Below are 26,694 nucleotides of genomic sequence, written 5' to 3' on the forward strand. Positions count from 1 at the left end.
AAACTCTCTCACTCATGTTTTTATTTGTCTTCATTAGACCTGTCTGATTCAATTAAAAGAACATCCACTACACACAAAAAAGTTTATTTGGATTAAAAAAAAAAAAAAAAAAAATATATGGTTGTGTGGCATTCCCAAAGGCCTAGACTGACAAAATAAAGAAAAAAAAGTAAAATCATATTAGAATATATTTTTCTTCTTCATTCCATGTCTTGCTAAGGCACCATTATTTTACATTTTGAACACCCCCTTCCTAAGGTAGTAAACATGAGTGTGACTACTTCCCGCTTCTTCTTAGAGCAAGATATGCTTTAACGTCATTTCATATCAAACATTTGAATTCACTTCACTGTGTTATATAAGTTGTGATGCAATGCCACTTTTATTTTACACTTTGGAAAAAAAATATTACTTCTGCATGAAATGGTTGAAAAAAAACCCCAAAACACTGTGACGTACTGTATATGAGAGGATGGGTACAAGCATATGAAAAGTGAACACTGTACTGTTGTACAAAAACAGCGTGAGTTAAAAAAAAAAAAAAAGGACAACTTCTCTTAGGCTCCCTCAGTCAATACGTCTTGATAAAAACAAGGCACAAACATTAACATCAGTCTACACAATGATAACTGGTTTGCTGTTTACACGTTTTTCCTTATTTATCCTTTGAGATAATTAAATAGCCTCCCTGTTTTAGGCACTGACACTACGCTAGTTTTTAATATAGTGGTCAATAAACAATTGAGATAATTGTGCAACATTAATTTTCTTGTAGAGAGATAAACTCCTGCAGTAAGCACCCTCAGTTTAGTCATCTTGAAAAATGAACCTGAAGCTACAGAGAAAGCATGTTTAAAATGTCAGAAACATTTTGATGGGATTTTTGTCTGTGTGAGCAGCTGGATGAATGCGCATGTGTGTGCATGCATGTGTGCATTTCCCCGCTTGCTCATGTGATGACGTTGGGGCCACGGCGTCCTGTCCTCTCGTGGATGTTGGAGAGCTTCAGGGCAATGGCAATGAGAGGACCCAGCACCACCTGCAGTGACAAACATACAGCACAAAACATTTTCAGCAACGATCATTCAACAGTGACGGATGATGTTTTGTTTTCAAGCAGGGAGGAATGTTTGGAGTTTAAAGGCGCTTTTGGACATTAGCAAAAATCACAAATTCAGGTACTATTTCTTTCATGATCAGAATGTTTTTTTCAACTTTAAGGTTGAAACCCTGACTGGTTAATGAATGTTTTTAGCTGTGACCACCTGCTACCATGCAGTGAGTCACTCTCAGTCCATAACAAAATTTGAAAAACTCTTTGAATCTTAGTTGGGAAGACATTTCTAGCTGAGGAGGAAGGAGATAAAGGACATAATGTCAAAATATAACAATGTATAGCTTTTTCTGGCGTCTGTTTTTTACTTTGTGTGCATTATTTGCATCTCTGACCAATGAATTATCTTTGAATAAGTTGAAAAACTTAAATGTGATTTGATTTATTCATAGCAAATAGAAAGAAATCTTAGATTATGACACTATGTGAACTTACATTTCAGCACTATATTATAAGCAGCCATAGCACAGCTCACACCAAATTATATATATTTATACGGTATATACTGCGTGGTAGATATCATGTCAGCCTCAGGCCTAAGAACAAAATGCAGATAAACAGATTTCAGCACCAATAACCTGGTTTGACTTATGTCATGCTTGTCCTATAAACTCTGTGAAAACATGCGTGTTTTACAGAGGCGTTAGCCTTGTTCATCAACCAGTTCTTGTTACTTGTTACAGACAATTCATTCATAAAATGTGTGCAACAAGAACACTTGGGTGTAATAAAGAAATAAGCTATGAAGAAATGCTGAGTTGCGCCATGACAGGTGTTTAAACCAGATCAGGTGCAGCAAAACTAACATAAAGAATGAATGAAGACCGAGAACAAAACACAGGACATTTATACTATTTGGTTTGTTTATTTGCACTGCACATGCCACTAACATTGCTCAAGACTTATGTAACTTATATGACTTGCCTCAGGAGTTTTGTGTCATAGTGTTATTTTTTTAACCCTTCATTGCATAGGGGTTTGCAATGGAAAACACAGCCCAACACACACTACACAGCTTAAGCATACAAACACAAGCACAACGTGAAACTTAATTATATCATTTAGGTTGTAGACTCACACACACACACACACACACACACACACACACACACACACACACACACACACACAGCCTGTGCCTCTGCTGCTCAGCTCAGTGTTGCATATATAAAAGTATTTGCGGTACTTTTAATCTAGCCCAATGAGCATGTTGGCTAATCATGTATGTCCTCTCAGGTGATTTATCTCCGTTGGGTGAGGGGCAGAATGATTAGCAACTTATTATGATTTTATTAGTTATGATCTAAAGTTAACAACAGACTGTTGAAGGGTTCAGTGCAGGTCAACCAACGGGAACAGGGAAAATAAAATGACAGTGTTAACATTAGGGCCATACCAGTTGAAATATAGCAGGCAAATCAATTCTTGCTTTTATATTAATTACCATTGGTTAGCCAGAGGAATGCTGCTATGTTACAGTCAGTGCTTAATAAATGTACCTTTCTTTTCATAGGCTACACAATGGATATCTAATCTTTGGCTTGTATCACTGTGTTGTTGATTTTGCTGTCCCCTAATATTTACATTCTTACTCCCAAATTAAATTATATCTAATATACATCAGCAATGCTGGAATACATCTTTGATGCTGAAGTTTTCATTTTATGACACTACAAAGTCTGACATTACTGGTTGTCCTTTGTCCCTTTTGTCCTTTGACTTGTAGATTTAGAAAATACTGGCGAAGCTCAGTAAGGTGGCCAAACATAAATGAGGCCGTCTAGCCATCATGACTTCATCTTTACAGCCCATGGGTACAACTACACTTGCTATCCCAACATCAATAGCCACATTAGAAGGCAGTGTTCCTAATCACTCCAAAGTCTACAGGTCAGTTAACTTCAGTCGTCACACATGTAGGTCAAAACACTTTAATGCATTTGGCTTCTGAGGTGGTGAGAACAAAGGAAGTGATGAGGGAAAGTAATAGCACAACAATTCTGTTTTAAAGACATGAGAAGGAAATAGTAAATTAGTGCCAAAAACACGACTAGATGAAAACAGCAGAGATGATTGATATGTGACATCCAGAATCTGAAGTAACTTCTGCTATTGTCTAATATCAGTCAGTACAGCTTTGATAGTACTGGTTTTATGATGACAAGCCTGTATGAGTAGCTACTATTAAATGGCTCCTTTTGGATGAGTGTACAAGTGGTAATAACAACTCTAGTTAGCCACTCAATGACAGTATATGTATACACACAAACACAATAAGCACACAGACACACCATCACATGTACCTGTGTCTCTCTGCTGTGTCTCTCAGGGTCTCTCTCGAAGCTCTCAGCATAAATGCGGATGATGGCACCCATCCCTCCACCGCTACCGCTCAGCCGAAACACCAGGCGCGATGCATCGTTGAAGATGATCCTTAAACCCTAGAAACATACAAACCAAAATAAAATAATGACAAATGCCAACCACACTTTAACAGAGCCAAAATAGATGCTCTGGAATTTCCATGACTATAATTTAATTTCACCAACAGCTAAACAGACAGCCAGTACCTAAGTGTTCAGTTTATAATGATATGCAATGAAGAACTGCAACTCCTTTAATACCTGTGTATTTAATCAGCAAATGCTCGGTAGCCTACATGGGCTTGTAATATTACCAAATGACCAATAGATCGACATGAAAATATTCTGACAGCACAGACTGAATAATCTTATTGGCAAAGTGTACAAAACTAAATTTGCAGCTTCATTCCACAAATCATGTGCAACATAAATGATAATGACCATGAGCTTCATCATATAATATAAATCTTTATATATCATTACAAATCCTACCTACCCTCTGTATTACAAGTTTATTTACTCTTATAAAATAAACTACTTGCTTATTCATTGGGTTCCAAATATGCAAATTGATGATACTGGCAAAATAACACAGGAAACTAGAAGGGCACTCACAGAGCACAGACCTCTGCCAAGGCCAATGACAAATAACATGGGCCAGACTTCAGAGAAAAAAAGATCAAATTCTTAGTAAACAAGCCGTATCTGCACCGAAATTTAATGGCTACTTCCACCAAGTTCAGCGCAAATTGTTCAGTGCATAATCCTGCTGAAAAAATAAAAAGAGACACAGGTGAAAACATATTGTGCTTGGTGGAGGTGAAACTGGTCGTGGTCAAGTACAGGAACAGAGTTCTTTAATATGCAGTAACTGCAAACATCCACTAGATGTCACTAACATTGTGTGTATTTCTCGGACTGGGACTCAAACTGGATTCCTTTACAGTATACACTACAGCATGCTTGTATCCACAACAGTACTGTCTATGAAGTTATGTAAGGTCATAATTACGCCAGTACTCAAATGTTAAATTCAAGGGTGATTCTTAACCGTTTATTTCAGGAGCTCATCACATTTGTGTTTCCACTGTTTCTAATGAAGTTCCTCCTCATCCTCCACTGTTATCTCTTTGAACTTAACCTCAACATTTTCAGGAAAAACAGGATGTTGTTGCGTTGGGGTAACCAACTACGGCTCTCACTGGGTGACGTAAGGAAGATAAGACTCTTTGACTAATGAATGTGTGATGACTCTTATCTGTCCTACATTCCACAGCGCCTCTTTCCTTATCCCATTAGAGCAAAAGACAAGCTCTGGGGAAAAGACAGTAATATGTTTTGAGAAAAAACAAGGAGAAGAGAGGTCATAATGGTTTTCATAATACACACCCTAGATACTTTTACCTTGACTGACTGTGGTGTAATTGTCTTAAGTACCACTGTCAAAAATATTCATGTTCATCAATAAAGATAAACCACATGTCTTCATATTGACAGAGGGTGTGTAGTTTATTTTAAGAGCAGTACTGAAGAATTTTTATGAACTATTATAGCAGAAACAAGTCAAGTGGGTGCAGCACCCCCGTCCAACAGTAACCCCATCTCAGACTAATCACTGTTAACCTCTTAAAACTCAGCTACATTTTTTGTAGTCCATTGCACTAAAAGAAAAGTAACTCTACCACCCCTCTCTTTCCTCCTAATCTGAGTTTGGCAAAGGAGGATAACATGTCAGAGTTCGGGTGTGGAGAGACAGCGATAATGAGAGATGTCCGTCCGCCTGTCTGTCTTTCTCTCTGTTACTATGTCAGCTCATCTCTAACAATAGAGTGACGGTTATCAGGAAGCTGTTAGAAACAATGTCCACTGCAAAGCTCAGAGGCCCTGAGTAGACCACATACCAGCCACAGTGTGTCTGTGTGTCTGTCTATCTAATGTTATGGTAAAACTCAGTAACAACATTTTTTATCAAAGTTGTCTTAAGACCTGAATCTGTTTTCCTATATAAACTTTATTATATATAAAACGGACATAGAAAACCTACTGATTTCTGGCTCTGCTACAGAGACAGAAACAGAAACAGAAAAGCAAACTAATTTTTCTAAAGGAAGAATGCCATCAGGGCAAGCCTTAGGTACATTGCTTTCTGACAGTATTCAGACCCCCTCAATTTTAACATTAACATTTTGGTATGTTGCAGCCTTATGCTGCAATTAATCAATCAATCAATATACTGCAATCGAAGGACCTTGGTAACAGAGGTGACCAAGAACCTGATTGTCACTTTGGCTGAGCTCCAGAGACCATGCGTGGAGATGGGAGAAATTTCCAGAAGGACTTCTTAAAATAGACCTGAAAAAACACATTGTGTTGGCAGATACTGCATTAAAGTAAAAGTTAAAGTAACCCAAAAACAGAGTATGCATGAAGGTATTACAGGTTCTATGGCAGTGCTTTTTATTTTATTCATATCTGGAAGATATGCAGACAATGCAGAATGAATTCAGTAGCCAGTACAAAAGGCTGCCATGTCACTACCGTGTAAATCCCCCATACTTTGTCTTGAGTGCATGTGTGCTCGTGTCTATGTGCCAGCTTTCCCCCCTTCAAACACACTTGCAGTGGAGAGACTGCAAGTGAGACGACAGCTGATATAATTCTGTCCTGGGAGGAATGTGTGCTGTAATAACACACACTGGGGCGACTGAGGATTTACCAGTGAGGTTAAATCACATTTTGGGGTGACTGACTGACTAGCTGTGGAGCTGCTGTTACCATGGTAACACAGTGGAGTATTTGCAGTGGGACAGCGAGAGATGTCCCACCTTTACGCTATTAAGATATGTATGGTGAAGTTGATGGACAAAGTTCCCTGCAAACACAAGTGCGAACACGTGTAGGTCATGCAAGCATATGTGTGTGTGTGTGTGTGTGTGTGTGTGTGTGTGTGTGTGTGTGTGTGTGTGTGTGTGTGTGTGTGTTTGTGTGGTATTAGGTGGGGCACAGATTAAGAAGTGTTGACGCCAGGAATGAGTTTCCACACATTTCTGGGCAGAACAGAGGGAGTCAGCTGGGTAAACTTCACAGAGATGGAGGGGGAGAGAGGGAGGGAGGGATACAGGGAGGTTATGGTGACCGAGGGAGTTATCAGTGTAGTAATGGGGCTACATGCTGTATGTAATGTCTGTTTGTATGCATATGTTTACAGTCTAAAATGGAAGATAGTCTGTCATGTCCAAACATGGAACTTCTCTGATGAGACAGCGCTGAGGCTAAGTGGGTGGCCTGGCTGACGAACAGCTGATGAACGACTGCATGTGTATGAAATAGAGCAAGAGGGAGATACTGTGTGACTGCAAGTGTGAGATGTCTTCAGGCAGACTTGACATGGAAGGAACCAGCTCTCGGCTCACGCTTTCTAATCCAACTCAATTTAATGTTGGGTTGACCTGAATTACCACAAGTCTGGAGTCTGTGCAAAGTTTCTCATTAGTCCAGCTGCTGTTGCATAAGGTAGCCACACCCATCTTTGGATTGGTACAAAAAGAACTGACATAAATGCCAATATGATAGATCTGTAATAAGCTAATGCTGATCAGCTGTTGAATTTCTTGTAGTACCACTTAAATGTTGATGTAAGTGTTTAGTATTTGAAACATATTAATCATTGGTAACTTCCTACATAGGCTGCCCTCAGAAGAAACTTGTGTATGAAACATATGCACAGGGTGAAATACCCTAAACTATAGTATGTCAGTGTTGTGTACCAACAACACTCATCTCACATTTTAATCAATGGAAATAGTTATAGATCAATGTGAAGTCCATGTATCAAAGTTTACAATCACATTTTTTCGGTTAGATTTCCTTCTCAAGTGTTTAAAATGATGATTATGGAAATACTGCAAGGATGCACCAATTCAGCTTTTTCTCTTCCAGTACCAGTTTCAATACCTAAATTCAGAGAATCTGCTAATACCAAATACTTAAGTGATACCAGTGCTTGTGTCTAAATTTAATATCTCTTCACCTCACCGTATGTAACTCACTGGAATCATTCTTATGTAACCAGAGGTGACAGATTGTTGTGGAGCTAAAAAGTTTTATTTTTATTGTGGACCCCTGATCTACTTTATAAGATCAGTACCTTTGTTGATACCAACCCGGCGTATTGGATTGGTGCAACCCTGAAATTCTATATTACTTCCTTTCATCCCTCCTCATTTCCACTTGTCTGACTCTGTCATGTCACATCCTGCTTTCTTCCCAGACTGACCTGGTTGCGGGCCACTGTTCCATCCACGGGGTCGATGTACTCAAAGTTGTCGGCTCGCTCCACGCTGTATACGTGGTCTCCTACAGCAAACTTCTGGCTGGTGAATGCTTTGTCTGAGATTACTGCTTCCAGATCCTTCATCAAGTAAAAGGCTGCACGAGGATCCAGGCCTTCGTAGTCAAACCTGACAATCACATGGGGCACAAACATGTTGTTCACACACACGCAACATAACCATATCTAACACTTTTACTGTATTCATTTTTTTCCTTCCTAATACATTTTCAAGTTGGTTTAATGTACTAATATCTTTACTATAATGGTTATATGATGACAGATGTTTGTGTTTTGCAGACTTTTTTGTCGTCTCGTGCTCAGCCTGACCTCCAGCTACATGTTGTGGGAAATGTACATCAGTTTAGAAAAGCTCTCTGTGGGAACATGAAAAGCTGCAGCAACTGTCAGTGGGAACATTGACTACAGTAACTATCTCTGCCGCTCACAGGGGAGAGGTTAAAATAAGAACAAGTGGTAACCAGTGAGGAGGACTGGAGGGGAGATGGATGAAGGTGAAGGCCTGGGAGACATATTTGGCTTTGGTAAGGATACGGATATATAAGGGATTGAGACTATTGGGAAAAGTGAATCATGAAGTCAATCACAGGCCGTGCAGATTCACATAAATTCAAGATATGATGATTCAAACAAGGAAAATGGCTCAATGATTAAAACAAGAATAGACCGACAGGGAGCTTATTTAGCTGATTACCTGCAGAAGTAGTTGCGTCCAAACTTGGCCCAGTGCTCTCTGACGATCTGCTCCACACCCTGCTTCCTGGCCGCCATGATGGACAACCACACCAGCACTGACCACAATCCATCTTTCTCACGAATGTGGTCTGAGCCTAGAGTAGAAAGAAACACACAAAAATATCACAACTCTTGATGAGTCATACATGAGATGAGAGATAACAGATAACCATTACGTAACTTGGCTGTGTACGGAGAGATGTAAGACACCCAGAACTTCAGTCTTTAGGGATTAGAAGAAAATAGTTGGCAGCCCTTTAGCTTAGCCTTGCAAAAGACTGGAAACAAGGTGAGGCTAAACTAGCTTGGCGCTATTTAAGTCACTGCTTCTAACCAATAAATAGTGCAGCATATAACCTCCTGTAAAAAAAGCAAGACAACCCCCACACAACGTTCACAGAGGTTAATGTTAGTTTGTTTAGGCTAACGTGCTCACTTTAGCAGGCTACTACAGTCATCACAGTTCAGTCTGTCAAAATAAAATGCTGACTTTTTAAATGAATATTTTCACACCGTGGGTCTGTCACCTAGTTAGTCAATTGAAACTGCTGCTTGCACACTGACTATTCGGAGGTGCAAGCAGACATGCATGCACACACTCAAGCATGCACGCAAGCATTTGTGTATGTGTGCAGCCACCTCAGTTGTTTACTGTTTTCTTGCCACAGTATCAAGAATCATGGAATTTCAATGGTATTGGTACTGACGACAAAATTTCTGAAATAAGACATCTGGTGGATATTTAAAAAAAAAATCTTTGAATAGAGTCAGGCAAGCTGTTTCCCCCTATTTCCAGTATTTTTGCTAATCTAAGATAAAAGTCTCCTGGCTCCAGCTCCATTACTTGACGGACAGATATGAGAGTGGTAACTATCGATCTTATCATTTAACTCTCATAAGTGTATTTCCCAAAATCTCAAAGAAAAAACACAAAAATGGAGCTGCAGAGTTTCTTCAGAACACTGATGGAAAATGACTTTTTTTCTGGCAATTTTACTAATTACCGTAAAGAGAAACAAAAGACTCTCCAATAACAGGGTTAGATTCTAAACATATTTGCTCACTCACAAGAAGAAAATATAAAAAAAATATGCTTCACTTTGGCCTAGTATTTAACTCGAATGTAACAGAGAGTGCTTGGGCTTGGAGATGTACCGAGTACCTCATACAACTAATGTCTCCCACTCCCCACCCAAAAACACACACACATATACACACAAACAGAGGGGTCACACCCTTCATCAGTCTCCTTCATTGGGGAGCTATCAGTCTGTTCTCAAAGACAGCTGCACAGTAAAGGTATCTGTTAAAGGGACACTGACATTTCAGTTCGATCAATATGTTGTAATGTTTCCCTTCAAGTGGAAAATGGACTGAGCTGCTTGGCAGCATTTTATTTTTTACAAGGAAAAACAGGAAGATAGTATGTATCTTTCACAGTATACATAACTACATACTGTTGTTTTAACGACCAAACACTGTAAACAAGGAGTGTAGGCCTACTTCTTAGGTCTGTGTCCAAGTGTAGCATTATACAGCTGTTAGGAAACTGGCTGTAGTCATTATCTTATCCCTGTCTCACTATGTGCCTCCCTGTGCCTCACACTCTCCACCAAGTTTGGTGCAAATCGGTTCACTACTTTTTTTCGTAATCATGCTCACAAATAAACAAACAAACAAACCAACAAACAAATAACACAGGTGAAAATATAACCTTTTTGGCGGGGGTAATAATTCATTTTGTGTGTGTATCAATTAGTGTATGGGAGTTAGTGAAGAGCAGGAGCGGTGTGCAACTCTGATGATTTACTACTCAGGGCTCTCTCTGAGCTTTTGGCCTTACATGGCTAGACAACGAGTAAGCTTCCATCGTCCTCTGTACTCCCTGCTTCTCTGCTTCTTCCATTTCTCTCATCCTCGTCAATACTTCTCATATTTGGATTCTCCCAACTCCCTCTCCTCTCTTTCTTACAATTTTCTCTTGTCTTCTGTCCTGTTCACACCCGCAAACATTTGTCTTCTCACAATGAGTCGCCCCGCTCCTTTTTCCCCTCTCTCTGTCTCAAAAGTCTAATACATCCTCTCCAAAAAAGATAATGATTCGATTAGATGAGGAAAAGTAAGGAAGCCATGTGTATCATCTGTGTGCACACTGTTTATGTTTTCTGATGTGCCTGCATTTGCATTCATAGAAACCACTGCTGCTGGAGGCCGATCTGAATGTTGCAGTGATTCAGGGAGCCCCTGTCTCCTTTTATAGCAGAAGAATGGGGATTATTTACACATGCAGTCAGGGTCACAGCCCTCACATCTATTACAAGACTCTGACTGGAGCTACAGGCAGTCAGGATGCACTGCTTACAAATGGAACAGGCTGGTGAGTGTGAAGAAGAGAAGGGAATAGGTAAATTGTGAGAAATGTTTTCACCTTTAAAGGGAAATTATTTCATAAAAGCTTGGATGTTATTTCTGTAGTTTTGGCCCTCATTCCTTACTGTAATAATAACACTGTACTTATCATGTTAATTGCAGAGACGTTTCTGAGGATAAAACAAAAGAAAACGATTACGATTATTACACAAATAACTTTCCAGAGTTGTAAAATTCTGTCTTTATTTACACCGCTGTGCAGTGTCTTTCAGATCTATGGATGTACTCCTCAAGCCAGGCTTTCTGGGTTGTATTTCATTGTCTCACAGTACCTCACACAAAACTACCAGTGCAACTAATGCTACTACTAATGCTTGGCTATAACCTGTCTTGTGTTTCTTTCCCTATTGGACTTCATTGTAATGTGGTGCTGTGTTCCCAGACCTTTGAAATTAGTTTGGTCAGCGCAATGTTATCATAACCAATATTAACGATGGCCAACACTATAAAAATAAGACCAAAGTTGTGATAATATTTAATTTCCCCTTAATTTCACGGAAAAGTTAACTGGATACATGTGCTGTTTGAATATTTCAGCAAGTTCCTGCTGCATATTGAGCTTGCAGCAGCTGGCTAGTGCAGTTCTCTGGCAATGGCCTTGTTTGCAGGCACCTCAACAACAGTTGCTGGGGGGGGGGGGGGGGGGGGGGGTTCTAAGTTATACACCCACTCACATTTTCCAAGCTGGTCCAGAGGTTTGAATCAGTGACCTTCTACCCACATTCAAACAGGCTACTGCTGTCCTGTCTCTGTGTTTATTGGATACATTTCTGTATTGACATTGACATTTAGAATTCACAAATCTGTCTTAATGGGTGGAGGGATTTGTTGTTTGGATTCAAGTGAGTGTGGTAGGTCATACCTGTCCCAAAGCTTTCCTCCCCGCAGAGGGAACAACGCCCAGAATCCATCAGGTTCCCAAAGTACCTCCAGCCTGCCGGAGTCTCGTACAGCGCAAGTTTCATGGCTTTGGCTACCCTACAAACAGGCAGAAAGAGAGAGAGAAACAAAAACAAAGCTGGAGACAATCTTTGTCTACTTTATGCTCACAAAAATACAGTGTATTTATCTCTCTCTAATATCTAACGCCAGCCAGTTTCCCCAGTTCTGATTTAAAGATAAGCTTACAAACAATCCTCTGACCTTTGAAATAAAGCAAACCAAATGCTGTAGGACAAGCATGATCTGCCAACAGCTCATCCAATAATTTAATAAGGTGAAGGCAGCGAGAACAAAGTGAGTTAACCTTTTAGCTGATGTTTGCTTTGAACCTGAGCCATGGACTTACATAGGCAGAAGGGGAGTGTGCATGTGAATATGTGTGTATGTTGGGGTCCTGAGCAGGGATAAAGGTGCAGACAGTGCTATAGGTGGGAGGAGGGGAGTGCAAAGAAATGAACTCGAGGGGAAAAGAGCAAAGAAAAAGATTCAATAAAACTTGCAAATTTAGAAAAGTAAGGCTGGATACAATGGAATTACAATAACATTATAAAAGGGCATATCTTTAGGAAATCATTGAAACGCATTTACAAATATGGAAATAGCAGGCAAGATAAATGAATAACAACTTAATATTAAATAACAAACAAAATCAGCAGCAATTAGGCCAAAGTCCCACCTCCTCTTTTTGCTATATCCTCTGTTCTACTTTCAGCAACTAAATATCTGAAACACATTCGTGGGGTTTTCTGCCCATACTAAAAACTAAATGTGTTATTATAACCATGACGATTTACATTCAGTAATAACATTTGAATCAGCCACTGGCACAGTGTCAAAGCCTCATGGGCAAGGTCGCAACTATCGTTGAGGACACTGAGGTCATGTCCTCAGTTTTGTTTCTGGGAACTGAAGGTTTTAATTATGTGTGGAAGAGTTTACATTCCACAATAATATGCACAGGGTGAGTTTATTAAAGCTGACATGATGCTTTTTACAGCCAGTATTTTTAAAGGTGCTATAGATAAGTATTTTTGTAATAACAGTGGATCAAATGACCATTTATGTGTCAAAGGAGTTGCTCATAGTGTTGAACCAATGGACAACAATCACAGACTCTGCAGTTCCTACTCAGCTCAAAGGAGCTTTTCTGCAACACTTCCTGTTTTGGTTTTTTTACGACCAGCAACTTAACTGTTTTTGTTCACTCTCAATGCTCTCGCAGCACAGTTTCCAGCAGTGGCAGCTGTACACTGCCTGTCCACAAAGTTAATGGCCAGTGAACAGAGCAGAAGATTTAGCAGCTAGACGGGACGACAAATCAAAAATAAATATCGATATTGCAAGTCCTTGATAGTCCTAGCAAGTCCACCATATCATCTTAAAAGAAGATGTCAGATTCTTTCTGTGACTTCCTGCAGTGGCCAAACAATCAGGTTTAAATCATGTTCGAATCTAACTGTTTCAAGGCGTAACAAAAATAAGAAAGAAATTTTGTATTTCTTCACAAGACCTTTTTTTCTGAAAGTGTGGAAAGTGCATCGAAATTGAGCACTGAGCATTGTGAATTATGCATTTTTTGAAGATGCTTACAAATTTATCATTATTATGTCATTAGTCATTAGGTTCTCGAATTTTACTGTCCAGTGCTGCACTAGATAGACATTCATCTTTGATTACAAATAAAACAACAAAGCAACATGTTTTCACATGATGAAACAAACCCTCTATGAGAAAATCCATTAAGCCACAAAAGCTTGTGGAAGAGATTATGCCAAGCACAGAGGGCTGGGACTTTTATATTCTATTATAAAAGTTACCATCCCAAGTCTGCTTGCAGAGATGTTTAGTTACCCAGTGTCCTTCTCATTCCCAACAAATCACTCCACAACCACATTATCCACGCCTCCTTGGTAACCACTACAAAATGTAAACACAATTCTTAGGACACCGCAAAGAAACAGTGGACAAAATATTTAATCCAACAAAACAGTTGTTGCTCCCAAAGAAACAAACCTGCAGAAATGTCAATCTCAAATGCTTTAACTGTGGGGTGCTGTGGAAATTTGGAGTGCGATATTTGTGGATGTGAGTGGGGTTCAAGGTTTCTACACGTCCACAGTACAGTTGTTTACATGAGGATGGGATAAATTACCAAATAAGAGTAAATCAGCTTTATTCGTCTCTGGGGAAGCAAGAGCTGGAACGGAAACCCTGGCAATCCTAAAAAAAAAAAAAAAAAAAAAAAAAAGAAATTCTGGCCCTCTGACAATCTTTTGACGTTTTAAATGGCACGTCCATGGCCAACACAAGCACTGAAACTGAGCCTATCAGTGCTCAGTTTTCAAACAATGTTACAAGAATGTTTGGACAGAGTTGCTGTTAACAGTGTGAGAGTACTGAGAATAGCGTTTTCTCAAGTGTGATGATTGTACCAGTTGAGCTTTAACAGAAGAACAGTGCAGTTGACCAAAGCACAAACAACAAGCAAGTTCAGCCAGGTCGCTTTTACACTTCCACATATGACATGACATTTTTCAAACAAACAGTCAGTAATTAAGTATTTTCTAGTTTTAGATGCACTGGTACAAGCTTCTCATGTCAAACAATGGGTGTGCTTAATTCTGAAGACTGCAAAGTATACAATAGAAAGATAGAAATGATATGCAGACGTTGGTAAGCACCTGTTGAGCGAGTCTGACATCACATTGAGGCCTTTTTGAAGTCAACCAAACACACAAGCATTTGGTACATACACACACAATCAAACACAAGCACAGTCAAACAGATAGAGCACACTGTCTCAGGACAGCCAGACCCAGTGGATGCTGCCTGTCTCTCCACAGGCTTTGCCAAAACAGAAAAAATGTTGGCTGATGAATATGACTAGAGACACAAGGAATGAACTTGGAAGGTTTCTATTTAGGGCTGTAATCCCCCCGTGTGTAGGTGTGACCTCTCAGCTGTGAGGCTCTATAGTCAATCGATGTCCACTTTCTCACACCAGTAAAGGACAGAATTTGGGCAAAGAGTGAATATGTTGTGAAGTGCATTTATCATATAAAACACAACATTTGTGTTCTGAAAGTGACAAAGTTTTAAAGTGAGGACCGACATGTAACTATGGAGGCTGAGGTGTATCAGATAATGGTATTTTTTTAAATAGTTAAAAAATCTCAATTGATACACTGAGAAAAACGTTCATAAAATTATTCATTAAATCTGCATATACAACAATGCTGTTAAATTATTAATATAAATGTAATTACATGTGCCAGTTAATGATGCCAGCTGTCTTTAAAGGATCTTAATTTTAAGTGATTTTTTTAAAGGGATTTTAAAACACTTAAATACTTAATCTAAACGTGATATTTTTTGACAATTTAGGCTAACCTGGATACTTTGAGTAAAAATCTTAACCAGGTTAGGTTGGGAAAGTTCCAAAAATATGTTTTACAGACTTTCAATCAAACATTATTACTGATATTTGGTTGCTTTTACCTTTATGTGTACAAAATCGTCTTGCTTGATGCATTGAGTAGGTCTCACCTGTCCTGCACCATCAGAGCTAATTAATGCTTTTTTTAGGATAAGGCAAAACTGCATCAGGAACTGGGGCTACATGTGAAAAAAAAGAAAGGTTTTCTGCAACACTGGCTCTAAGATGAAATGAAACTGAAGAGGGTTAAGAGAAGGTCAGTCTTTTGAATGATCTGGATGCTTTGCCCCCATGAGGTGAAGAGCAGGTAGAGATTTCTTAATTGAGCTCAGCTATGTCTACCTTCCACCATGCTCATCCTCTGAACTCAAGGCTCTGGATTACAAATTTACACACAAACCAAGATGCACACACATTACAATACTATTTCACTGCCAACAAACACACACGTGCATCGATTAATCTCTCTTGTTTTCTTTCTCTCGCTGTCTTCTTGTGTTTCTTGTGTGTGAAATATTGCTAGCTTTTGGCCTTAGCTTGATATTTTACCAAACATAGCATCCAGTGCCCTCAGCCCTTCACCCCCCTCACTGCTCACCCCCCCCAGAGAGAGCACAGCCTGGGCTTGAAAGCTTTACACTGGCATTGAGACAAAAAGCACAGCATGCTGGAGCTTTACTTGGGCTTGAAATGTGAGGTCTTTTCCGCCTGAACCCTAACCCTCACTGGACAGCACAGATATGTAATACACTGAAGATGTTGCCATGGTGGCCAAACTGAAAATAAAGCTAAGATGACTTCTGTAAATGGTCATAGCTGTTACCTACATTGTTTTGTGGAATCAGTATCAAAGTAACTTTCTGACATCCGTTCAAAACTGTTTTCTGGGCTTTTCCTATGCTGTGTCAAAATATATTTACCATTTAATGATATTACATTAGGTGGAAAAGTGAACATGTTGGGTAAATATTTAACCTGGCTACCTGCTGCATTTTGCCTCCTATCAAAATATCGGTGTGTAACGCAACATCTGAGTCTCATGACAACATTTCAGTTTTTCTAAGTTGTTTTTCTCACCATTTTTCAGTTTTTTGACATGAACTCAACCTTGGCAGCTTTACATGGGATCTCATGTTCAGCCCTACCATAACTGATGTGGTATGGCCTCATTGGGACAGTGTTAAATTCAACACAGCGAATGCTTAAGATCCATCTCAATTCTATAACTGCAAATCCCAACCAGGGTTACATGTTCCCTAGGGGGGTACTTCTACAGTTACTGGCAGATTCTATATGTGGTTTAAATGTGTTGTGATTAAGAGTGTATGACTTAAGAAAGACAAAATAAACATAAGCTAAACGTAATGGATGAATGCTTGAAAGCGGATGTAGTATGAATGCAAACTTGACCAAACCTACTAAAAAAACACCTATTTTAAAATGAATTTAAATGAACACACTTGGAGTATGACCGGTCTTGTTGATGAAGGGGCACTTGAACTCCTCCTATAGGGCTGTGGGGATACATTTGACATAGAGGGTTGGGAACTGCTGTTGTTTAATACCACAATAACTCCTTGATGCCACATTAATCCAAACTGACCATTGTTTTTGAATATCTGTTTCAATTGATTGTATTTATTGTTTCTTGGCTTCTTTTCCTATTTGTCACTCCATCAAAACATGATGAGAAACATGATACAAATACCAATGGGCACGTAGGATGAAAATGAATCATTAAAAAGCAGACCTGTAGTACTAGAACATCATGCCTTAAAAGTGACACGGTCTTCTAATTAGTCAACCTAGTAACCAGCACAGGAGCTATTAAAACAGCAAAAAATATTTCAGCTACAGCACAACATTAAAGTCGCTTTGGATAAAAGCATCTACCAAATAAGTAAATGTAAATATAATATAATAAGAACTCTGACTTCCTCCTGGTAACACATCAGTGGCTCAGCCTTCTCTTCTCCCTGCATCCTGCAATCCCTGGAATGGTTAAAGGAGAGGCAGATGTTTCCTTTACCAAAAATTTCCCGCCCACTTTCTCTTCCTCTGACCTCTCCTGCCCTCCTTCCATCAGCCCTCACTTACAGTATGTGCACAGAGAGACACATGCACACGCAGACACCCTCAGTCCACCCAAGAAAGGAAGATTTCACACCTGTAACTCCTGCCTCCTGTCCATCTGAATCCAAATCAGTCTACTGCACAACAAAACATCCCCTGCTCCTCTGAAAACAAAAACACTCTTTTCTCTTTTTCTCTCTGTCCCTTTCTCTTATTCCCCCAGGACACACACAGCAACATACGGTATATACACTGTCACATTTATCAAGGCTTTTATAACACAGTTTGCTTGACTACGCATAAACACGCAGCAGGGAGGGCCGCTCAGTCTAAACACTCAGCATACAGACACACACTCGCTCTCCTAAAAAGGCCTACACTTGGGCCAGCTCCAGTTTCCAACACCATACTACTAAGTACTTCAACACTACCTAGGATTTTTCAAAGACATGCAGATATGAACTTTACACAGTGTTGCAGTAGTGCTGTAAGTGGCGGTTATGAAGCTAAGAGTTGAACAAAGTGACCCTGTGCTGCAACAATGTCAGTAAGTGCTCAAAGAAGAGGTAGGTGTGATCATACCGAAGAGTACACTGATCAGACTGAGTTTAACAGGGAACAAAAGACAATCTTATACAACGCAGTGTATTTCTGACAAAGCTGTTCAGAAAGACCACAGCATAATATTATCTGCAGTGTTGGTATTATCTGTAATAGACATCAAACTGTAAGTGCACAACCACATAAGCACCTTTAAGAAATTAAATTGATGATATCATCAATAAAGGCAAATGCACAGGAAATAAATAAAGAGAGATGAAGGAGATATATATATATGTTGGTGGTGGGACATGTGTCAGGTCAGGTCAGGTCAGGTCAGTGTGTGTGTGTCTGTGCATAATGAGGTTAGGCTGACAGGGGAACCAGTGAGTAAAAACTCTCAAGCAGCTCTTTCAGTGTGATCATTACGGTTCAACATCATAAGACACAGCTTTAGGCACGGAGCAGCACAACAACACACAACAGTCCAAGTGATGCATATGTATGTGTGTGTGTGTGTGTGTGTGTGTGTGTGTGTGTGTGTGCGTGTATGCCTGAGTGTGTAGGTGTCAAAGCATCACTTTTCCCTTGTAACTGTGAGGTCCAGACAGATCAGGAATGGCAGTGAGGTCACTTCCTTTGTGTCTGCCAGTGTTAACACATACTTGTGCACACATTCACTCACAAACACACACACAAACAATTTCATGCATGTGCACAAAAAGAAAGACAGTAACATAGGCCCTCACTCATGTCATCCTATGAACCCATTTCATACGCAGATATTCTGGATCAGAGATTTACTGAATCATGTGTTTCTTGACAGTTTATAATACCAATACAGGAACTCCTGCCATTTTTTTTCTCTGAAATTATACCCACTGAGTGGAATTAGATCACTTTGGCTCCCCCAGTGATAGTATTAAAAAAACACGCCCAACAATATCCACGACTATGCTGTCTTTGCCAAGGACCAGGGACAGTGTGATAAATGAGAAATGCATACGGTGGAGACTGCTACAGTCTTCACTGAGATTATGTCTTGTTTTTATTTTTTATTTTTTTATAAATAAAAACACTATCAGAATAATTTGAAATATTCTAAAAAATTTCACCAGAGTGGCTTTAACAAAGAGATTTTAGTTGCCTAACCTTGTCCAGGGCTGCCATTATTACAATGATGTAAATCTCATCAAGTTCAAATTTCATCTACAATACCAAGAAGAAAAACATCAGTATTTGTATCAGTACAAAAATGTACTTAATATGGCAAAACATTTGCATATGAATGCAACTCTTACAAAATATACATACATACGCAAACACTATGACACATACGATTGCATACACATCATCCATAGAGACGGACAACCACACAACCTGAAAGATATGCAGACAACTTTCTACATTATTCAGATAAAAGTGTGAAGGGTCAAGGTGAGGCTATGATAAAAGTCTGATAAGAGGTCAAAAGGGGTTTGTTTAGACAGTTATCGGAGTTGGCAGGCAAAACCCTTGTACTTCACTAAGGTCTATTGTTCACAAATAAAGAAAATCAATAATTAAATAGTTAAATTCAGTGACTCCTTACATGATAGATTCTGAAAAGGTTACATGGAGTCCAGAGATATATTACAGAGAGAATTATAATTGGAAAAAACTTAACATGGTGAGTATAATACTTTGTTGAAATATACATAGTCTGAACTAACTATAGTTGATCTCTTCTGGTTCGCTCATTGCATTAAATGGCACTTTCCCCTTGAGTAGCATTCTGCTGAAGCCTCAGAGGGGTGTAGTGCTGGGATCAATCCTACTGGAACAATGTTAATGGAGATGACTTTAGCTGTGATCACGTCCTCTCACTCAGCACCCTCTGCTTGGCTTAAGTCTTACATAACAGATTACATTTATAGGCGGTGAGTAAATGTGTGCGTGTGTGATTGTGTGTACAGTATGTGTATGTGATCTCAGAGTCTTATTCATAGTGGGTGAGTCTTCATCTGAGAGTGTCGCCCCTCTCCAGAGACTGGGCTGCTTCAGGAGTTTGTGGAAAGAGTTTGAGGGCAGTGTGAGAAGACTGAGTGTGTGGGTGTGGGTGTGTGTGTGTGCGTGTGTGTGTGAGAGTTGTACCTGTCAAGGGCAGTGCTTGTGGCCATACTCCTTGCAAAGCCTCTAACACCATGCTGTCTGAAGTAGGGGATGGTGGAGAGGTTGGCAGCCATGATGGCCACTGAATCAGCTGGGTTTACAAAGAAGCCGTTTTCTCCGAGGATCATATATCGGTCCTGCCAACAACACATTATACAGTTTTGAGTGCAATAATATGAAGAGAGAACTGCATTAAGACGAAATTTGATTTCACTTTCATATTTTGCTTATTATCAACAAATTCTATGAAAAGACCAAAACTAACAATAAATTGATCCTCCTATTCTCTATGTAGCCAAGGCCTAATATAGCTTATTCCTCAGTGCCATAAACCTCCATTGTTGTCTAAAAACTATTAAAAACACATCACTGAGCAACACTTTCATACTAGGTGACATGCTCCTTCATTACAATGAATATGGCCACTGTAGTTTGAGTCAGTCCCACATGCTGCCATAAATACTCACTTGCTATGTGTATGAATCTTCAGCTGAAAATAGTCCCCCACAGATGCACCATTTACTCTTGATGAGCCACTACAGTAGCCAGCTTGGTTAGGAAATTATGTAGCCATTAAAAAAAAAAAAAAAAAAAAAAACAACAATATAATTGTAATGTGTTTTTAAAGATTAACATCCTCTGTGGGAACTAATGGGCAGGGAAATCGGAAAGTATTAAGAGAATTGGTTTTGGTCTTTCCATGGGATTTGTTGACAGTAAGAAAAATATACAACACCACCAGCCATTACGGGAAGAATATTGCTATTAACCAAAGCAAAAACAAGTTGTACATAAATATAATACACATCAATTCAAGATACTATGCCTGCATACCTCTTTAGCTACCAGTCATAAAACACGGGACAGTATGATCCACAAATAACTGTACTACTTTTTTCAGTTACAGTATTATGTAACAGTGACCCCAAAAAAGAAACATTTACTCAGTAAGATTATATCCACTGGCGCTTATGGCTGTGAAGATACCGATCCTTGTGGGAGAAACAGAGCAGATATGATATAATTCTCCTGATGCTAAGCTAATTTACTTTGCAAAAGGGGAGGGGTGTGTGTGTATACAGTAGAAATAACTATTGGATGACATTGTGGAAAAAGTGAGCTACTTTTTTGATCATCACAGATACAGTACTATTCCAGCACCATCATTTTACTTCCTCTCATCAAGTGCAAAAAATGTAAAGAATAAAAAATAAACAAGGTAATCTCTGGTATCTATGGGTGGAATTTAAATAACTTGGATTCAGTCTTTATATGAAAAAAAAACGTAATGTTATGAATGGATCAATGGATACCATGGTATTTAAATATCGTGACAGGCCTCTGCCCTGTTAATGTTTCTTAGGAAATAAAACCAATAAATACTGATATCTTCTTTCAGCCTCTACATAGTATGTCTTTCTCTGAAAAGGTAAAATTTTCCACTATTAACTTAATTATATTATGCCACAAAATAAGTGAGAGGGCCATGAACATCATACCATTGCTTTCAGACATGTGGGAAATGTCAGACAGTGTGATGAGCAAAAGGCCTTTGAAAAAGAATTCCTTAGAACATGAAACCTTCGTCGAAACACCCCAACAACATTGAAACAATGGTTGACATGTGTAACGGTCTTTATGGGTCACAACAGGGTTTATGTAAAGTCTTATTTTAATTTTGAATGACAACAACATTAATAGAAAAAATGGGCAATATGACAATGTATGCAGTCACATTCATATCATCACAGTTTTGTCATTATTGTCGTTCTGAAACACAACAGTGTGTCAGAGCTGTGGTAATGTCGGGAGATGAAGTCAGTGCTGCACTGACAGATAAAAAAAAAAAAAAACATGTTTATATTTATGGCAACCGTCTATGACCATTATTGATTTTATGTATTCATGGTGTGGTAAAATACAAACATCGTCAGTATGTGAGAAAGTAAATATGACAATGTTAAATCATCTTGTCCACCCTTATCACATAGTTTAGTGATAAGTAATAGTAATATAGTAATTTAATTATCTAGAAAAGTTTTAAAATGCAATAAAAACATTGCATGAGCAATGACAGATACCAAATTTCTTACCCCATCAGCATCAAATGCAGCTCCAAAGCCAAAGTCGCCTCCTTTCATGGCATCTACCAGAGAGGTGGCGTAAGTCAGGCTGGGCTCAGGAGGGCGGCCGCCAAAGTCCTCCTTAGGGACACAGTTGACTGCAGAGTTAGCAGGGGCCCCCAACTCATCACACAGGATCCTACGTACATATGGTCCCATCACTGTGAGACGAGACGAGACGAGACGAGACGAGACGAGACGAGAAGAGAAGAGAAGAGAAGAGAAGAGAAGAGAAGAGAAGAGAAGTTAATTAGATAATTAACAACAGCAGCGAGGGGATGAGGGGATGATGATTTGTCTCACCTCCATTCATTGCATCTATGTGGATCTTTAGCTGATCTGGTCCTGTGAGGAGACTTTTAATGGCGTTAAAGTCAAAGAGGTTTCGCAGTAGCTGTAGATACACTTCAACCGAGTCTACGATCTCCACTGGAAACACAGAGAAGAGATGATTAGTGCTGGGTGGCAATTTGTTTATTTCTATGCATTTGTGCATTAAAGAACGAAGGGCTGTGCAATTGCAAGGATAATGAATCAAAGTATTTACATTGGAAAAATGTGCAGCTAAAGGCAAGGATAGACCTTTATTTCTAGAGATGCCACAAACTACACAGAGATTTTTCACAACCTGGCAACCCAAATGTTTTTCATATTATTGGCTTATAACTATAAAGCATGAGTAAACAATTGATTAACCATTTATAAAGCCAATAGTCACAACACATAAACCCTTCATAAAGGATCCCTTAGTGGTACTGAAAAGCTTTAACAGTTTAAGTTTGAGCTGCTTTTTTTGTTTTTATATGTAGTTTTTAGTGACAGACAAATGTACAAAAGTGAGTGAATCAGTGGGTGAGTGAGTGAGTGAGTGTTGTACCTCTGAAAGGTTTGAACTTGTTCTCCAGGTCAAATTCTTGTCTTCCCAGCCTGGAGAGGTCAATGCGGAGATCGGGGCAGATGGCATACTCCTCAAGTGTCCGGCTCACCTGGTAGATCCTCTCCATCACTGTGTCTGTAGATGGTCCTGGCAGCAAAATAAAACCATACATTAATATTTGTAAACTTGACCAACATTGCCATTTTGTTTTATTTTCCCTGACTCTCCAGATAGTCATAAAACTACCAAGCATCCTGAAAAAGCAAACAAAAAATGCAAAAATCCTTTCTCACCTCCGTTTGCCACATTGAACTTGATTCCAAAGTCTCCACCAGGACCTCCAGGGTTGTGACTAGCTGTGAGGATGATCCCACCAATGGCCTTGATCTTCCTGATGATGCAGGAAACAGCAGGGGTGGACAGGAGGCCATTGTGGCCGATAACCAGACGACCAATCTGCACAGCAAAGATATTAGTAAGGAGCAATATTGGTTACACATCATTCCAGGATGTCATCTATTGTAATAATGCTTTCTGATATGCTAAAATTGTCTTATAAGTCTTTTGTGGCTGCACACGGATAACTCTCAAATTATGTATAAATATGAAATCAAGCAAGAAAATTGTTTTGTGAAAAAGTGACCATCTATGTTTCCCATAGAGGAAGCAGAAAAATGTCACGCGGCGTTTCTTGAGCTGGAAAAAAAAGAAATATCAATCACCTGAAAAAGTCGAGAGCCAGTTCTCACTTGGACTGAAAGCATTGTGTTATTTTACAGGTGACTAATTGACAGCCCACTTGAAAAAGCAAATAATCTGCCCCAGAAGGGATCCCTAAATAAGAGAGCTGCACTCTCCATTTACAATTTGTATGCTACTTTTAAAGTGGTAATACCACCAGCATCCCATAATACCCCTGCATATCAGCCATACTAAATAAAAGTGTCCTCACTAGAGAGGAATGTATTCTGCTGACGTCAGTGTATATCCTCGTAACATCCAGCATGTTGCAAGGACTGAGAGAGAACATGAAGAAAACCCCTAAGAAGCTTCTTCAAAATGGCCTGCACAATATTGTGTGTAATAACCTAAGAACATGTATAAATAACCCCACTCTGTTTAGATTTTATTCAGTAGCCATTATAAAAAGAAAAAAGAAATAGTCCATATACTGGGTGGGTTATCTGCACTATTTGCCACTATCCTGTATTTTGGTTCAATGCCATATAACAGGGGATCCCCAAAGCCAGCAGTTTGGCCCACAACAGATGGAACAGTGAGAGAGAGGGGGGGCATACGTCGGCAGGAAGATAGAGCAGGATGGATGGAAGTGCTGATAAGACCGACATCAAGAGACATTTGGCCGGGCCAGCAGAAAAACGGACTGATCTCAAAAACAAATTATATTCCCTTCAGATTTTCCCTTGGAAAACGTCCAAACCAATCACAAAGATCTCAGAGCAAGCGTTTTATATGAGCTGTGGGGACTTTCCTCCTCTCCGTGTCTCTCACTGTGTCTTCCTTTTTTCATCTATCTGCTGCTGCTGACACTTTGAGTTCAGTCACTTTTTGGATGGGTGACAAGTTTGCATGTCCCAGTAAAACGAATCATTACTTTCATCGAGTCTGAACCTTTCAAGTTTCTCTTTATATGGGGAGATGCTGCAGGACATGAGGTGGTAGATCAACCAGTACAGTAATCATGAACAAATATGTTAAGTAACATGTAAATATGTATTTTTTATAAAGCTATACCTCATTCCACAAGAAAATGTGAAGATTAGAAAATTCTCCGAAAAAATAAACCACATTTTGTAAGCAGAATTGTGTTCTCTCCTATTTCTTCCACTGGCAGTCATCTTGCGACCCCCTGAAATGGCCACAACTTCCAGGTTAAGAGCCACCGGGCCACAGCCAGGCCTATGGACATCCTGAATTCAAAATGTGATAACTTTTGTTGGTAAAACATGATAAAACCCTATTCTTGGCAAGTTTATTTAATCTTTGCTCTCCAAAGCAGCGAAGCACCTTCCTGGAGTCTGATCATGGCTACTTTCCAAGTCAGTCAGTAGTTTCCATCACTAATTGTTTTCATACATGGTTACTTGTCATATTGTTCATGCAGTCAAAAGACAGTATAATAATTAATCATAAAAAAAAAACTTTGCAGAAATAAGAAGAAACAAAAAAAAGTGTAATCTTGAATTTGCTTTAAAGTGTTTCCAACATGTAGAGAAAGAAATTCACGACAGTGTCTCCATGTCCAGACCCACTCTCCTGTCTTACCCCATTGGCAGCTGCCATCTGCACTATCACCTCGATGGCAGCTCGGCTGAAGTAGCGGCCGTCGCTGCCCACCACCATGGTGCAGCCCTGCCGGTCCCGCAGGTCGATGGAGGACAAAACGCTCTGGATGTAGTTCTGCAGGTAGTTCTTCTTGCCCTCGAACACCGCTGTCTTCCTCCGCAGCCCGTTGGTACCGGGCCGCTGGTCGTCGAAGGGGGCGGTTTGGACCGTCACCACCGGGATGGGGCTCGTCTCCATCCTCCTCGTCGGGACCTAACGGGAGGACGTCGGTCTAACAGCCTGAAGTTAGGGTTTGGAGTTGGCTGCCGGTGGTGTCCGACCACGGAGTAAAAGTGTAGTGGACGGCTCAGAGATGGAGCTTGTCAGCCTGTGAAGTGAAGTTACAGTTGTTCCGGAGGAGGAGAGCAGTGACAGCAGCCCCACACAGGGGTGTAAGCAAACACTCAGCCAAAAATGTTCTCACCTCGGCAACTAACGTGAAAGCCAAGAGAGCTGCATCCCTCAGTTCACATTCAGCAAAACTCTCCTCTGCTGTTAGACAACTCCCTCTTTCCCTAATAAGCCTGAACAACTGACTGAAACAGAAAGGAAAAAAAAAAATCAGGGAGGGCCAGAATCCTCAAGGCCCACAATCAGCTGAGCCTGGGGCCAAAAATAGACCTCTGACTGCGCGCAGAGGGGGATTGTTTCAGGCTCGGTCTGCAACCGGACACTGCCAGTGTCTGTGCCGTTCACACTGCCCGGTACGGCTGTGCACACTGAGGGCTGACAGGAGTTCAGAAGTGGGGAAACGAGCAAAACACCCCAACAACAAGCTTTTCCTCTGTCATTTGAACGAGGATAGCCTGAACCTCCTGCAGATTACTTCCTTTGCTGGGCCTACAGGCGAGACTTTAAATGCAAAATGGAATCGTAGCCTATCTGTGACATTGCAATCACTGGCTCGCAACCTTACAGCAAAAGGTCGCCCATCACAAGTCAGCATCAGACGGCATCAGGTCCGCTCCAGCACTTGGTAAACACTGCGACCTTGAGGCAGGAAGGAAGAACTGATCTTCTCTTGTTAATGTGAAACTGTGGAACGGGGCTCATGATGTTTCATCCTACAATAGAGACCCCAAGTAGAATAATTGAACAGATGTTTCCATGATTTATTTTATTTTTTATTATATATATATATTTTTTCTTTTGTTACTTTGACCTTTTGGTAGGCTTATGCAGAATAATTTTAAATTGTGGCTGCAACAAACAC

General features: G+C 39.9%; 1 protein-coding gene across 1 annotated transcript; it reads right to left on the bottom strand.

Moving 5' to 3' along the window:
• Positions 1–25,972, bottom strand: pgm5 (phosphoglucomutase 5). Its single transcript, XM_071483215.1, has 11 exons — positions 25,422–25,972; positions 23,429–23,591; positions 23,136–23,282; positions 22,562–22,687; positions 22,229–22,419; positions 20,118–20,272; positions 11,856–11,971; positions 8,523–8,658; positions 7,754–7,937; positions 3,418–3,555; positions 1–1,039 (listed from the first exon to the last, which is right to left on the bottom strand). Exons 1-11 carry the CDS (start codon positions 25,677–25,679, stop codon positions 950–952), a joined length of 1,704 nt encoding a protein of 567 aa, XP_071339316.1. The 5' UTR covers positions 25,680–25,972; the 3' UTR covers positions 1–949.
• Between the last annotated feature and the right edge of the window lie 722 nt (positions 25,973–26,694).

Source organism: Trachinotus anak, unplaced genomic scaffold (assembly GCF_046630095.1).
Source record: "Trachinotus anak isolate AG129_WGS33_773 ecotype Australia unplaced genomic scaffold, CSIRO_AGI_Tana_v1 ptg000008l, whole genome shotgun sequence".
In the NCBI taxonomy this organism is placed as follows: domain Eukaryota; kingdom Metazoa; phylum Chordata; class Actinopteri; order Carangiformes; family Carangidae; genus Trachinotus; species Trachinotus anak.

What these genes read in the sequence shown, in the direction of transcription:
- pgm5 (XM_071483215.1), bottom strand. Translation starts at nt 25,679, where the DNA reads ATGGAGACGAGCCCCATCCCGGTGGTGACGGTCCAAACCGCCCCCTTC. An exon ending in GGAGGAAAGCTTTGGGACAG is followed by an intron (nt 8,659 to 11,855) that starts GTATGACCTACC and finishes TTTCTACTCTAG; the next exon opens with GCTCAGACCACATTCGTGAG. An exon ending in GAACAGTGGCCCGCAACCAG is followed by an intron (nt 3,556 to 7,753) that starts GTCAGTCTGGGA and finishes GTATGTTTCTAG; the next exon opens with GGTTTAAGGATCATCTTCAA.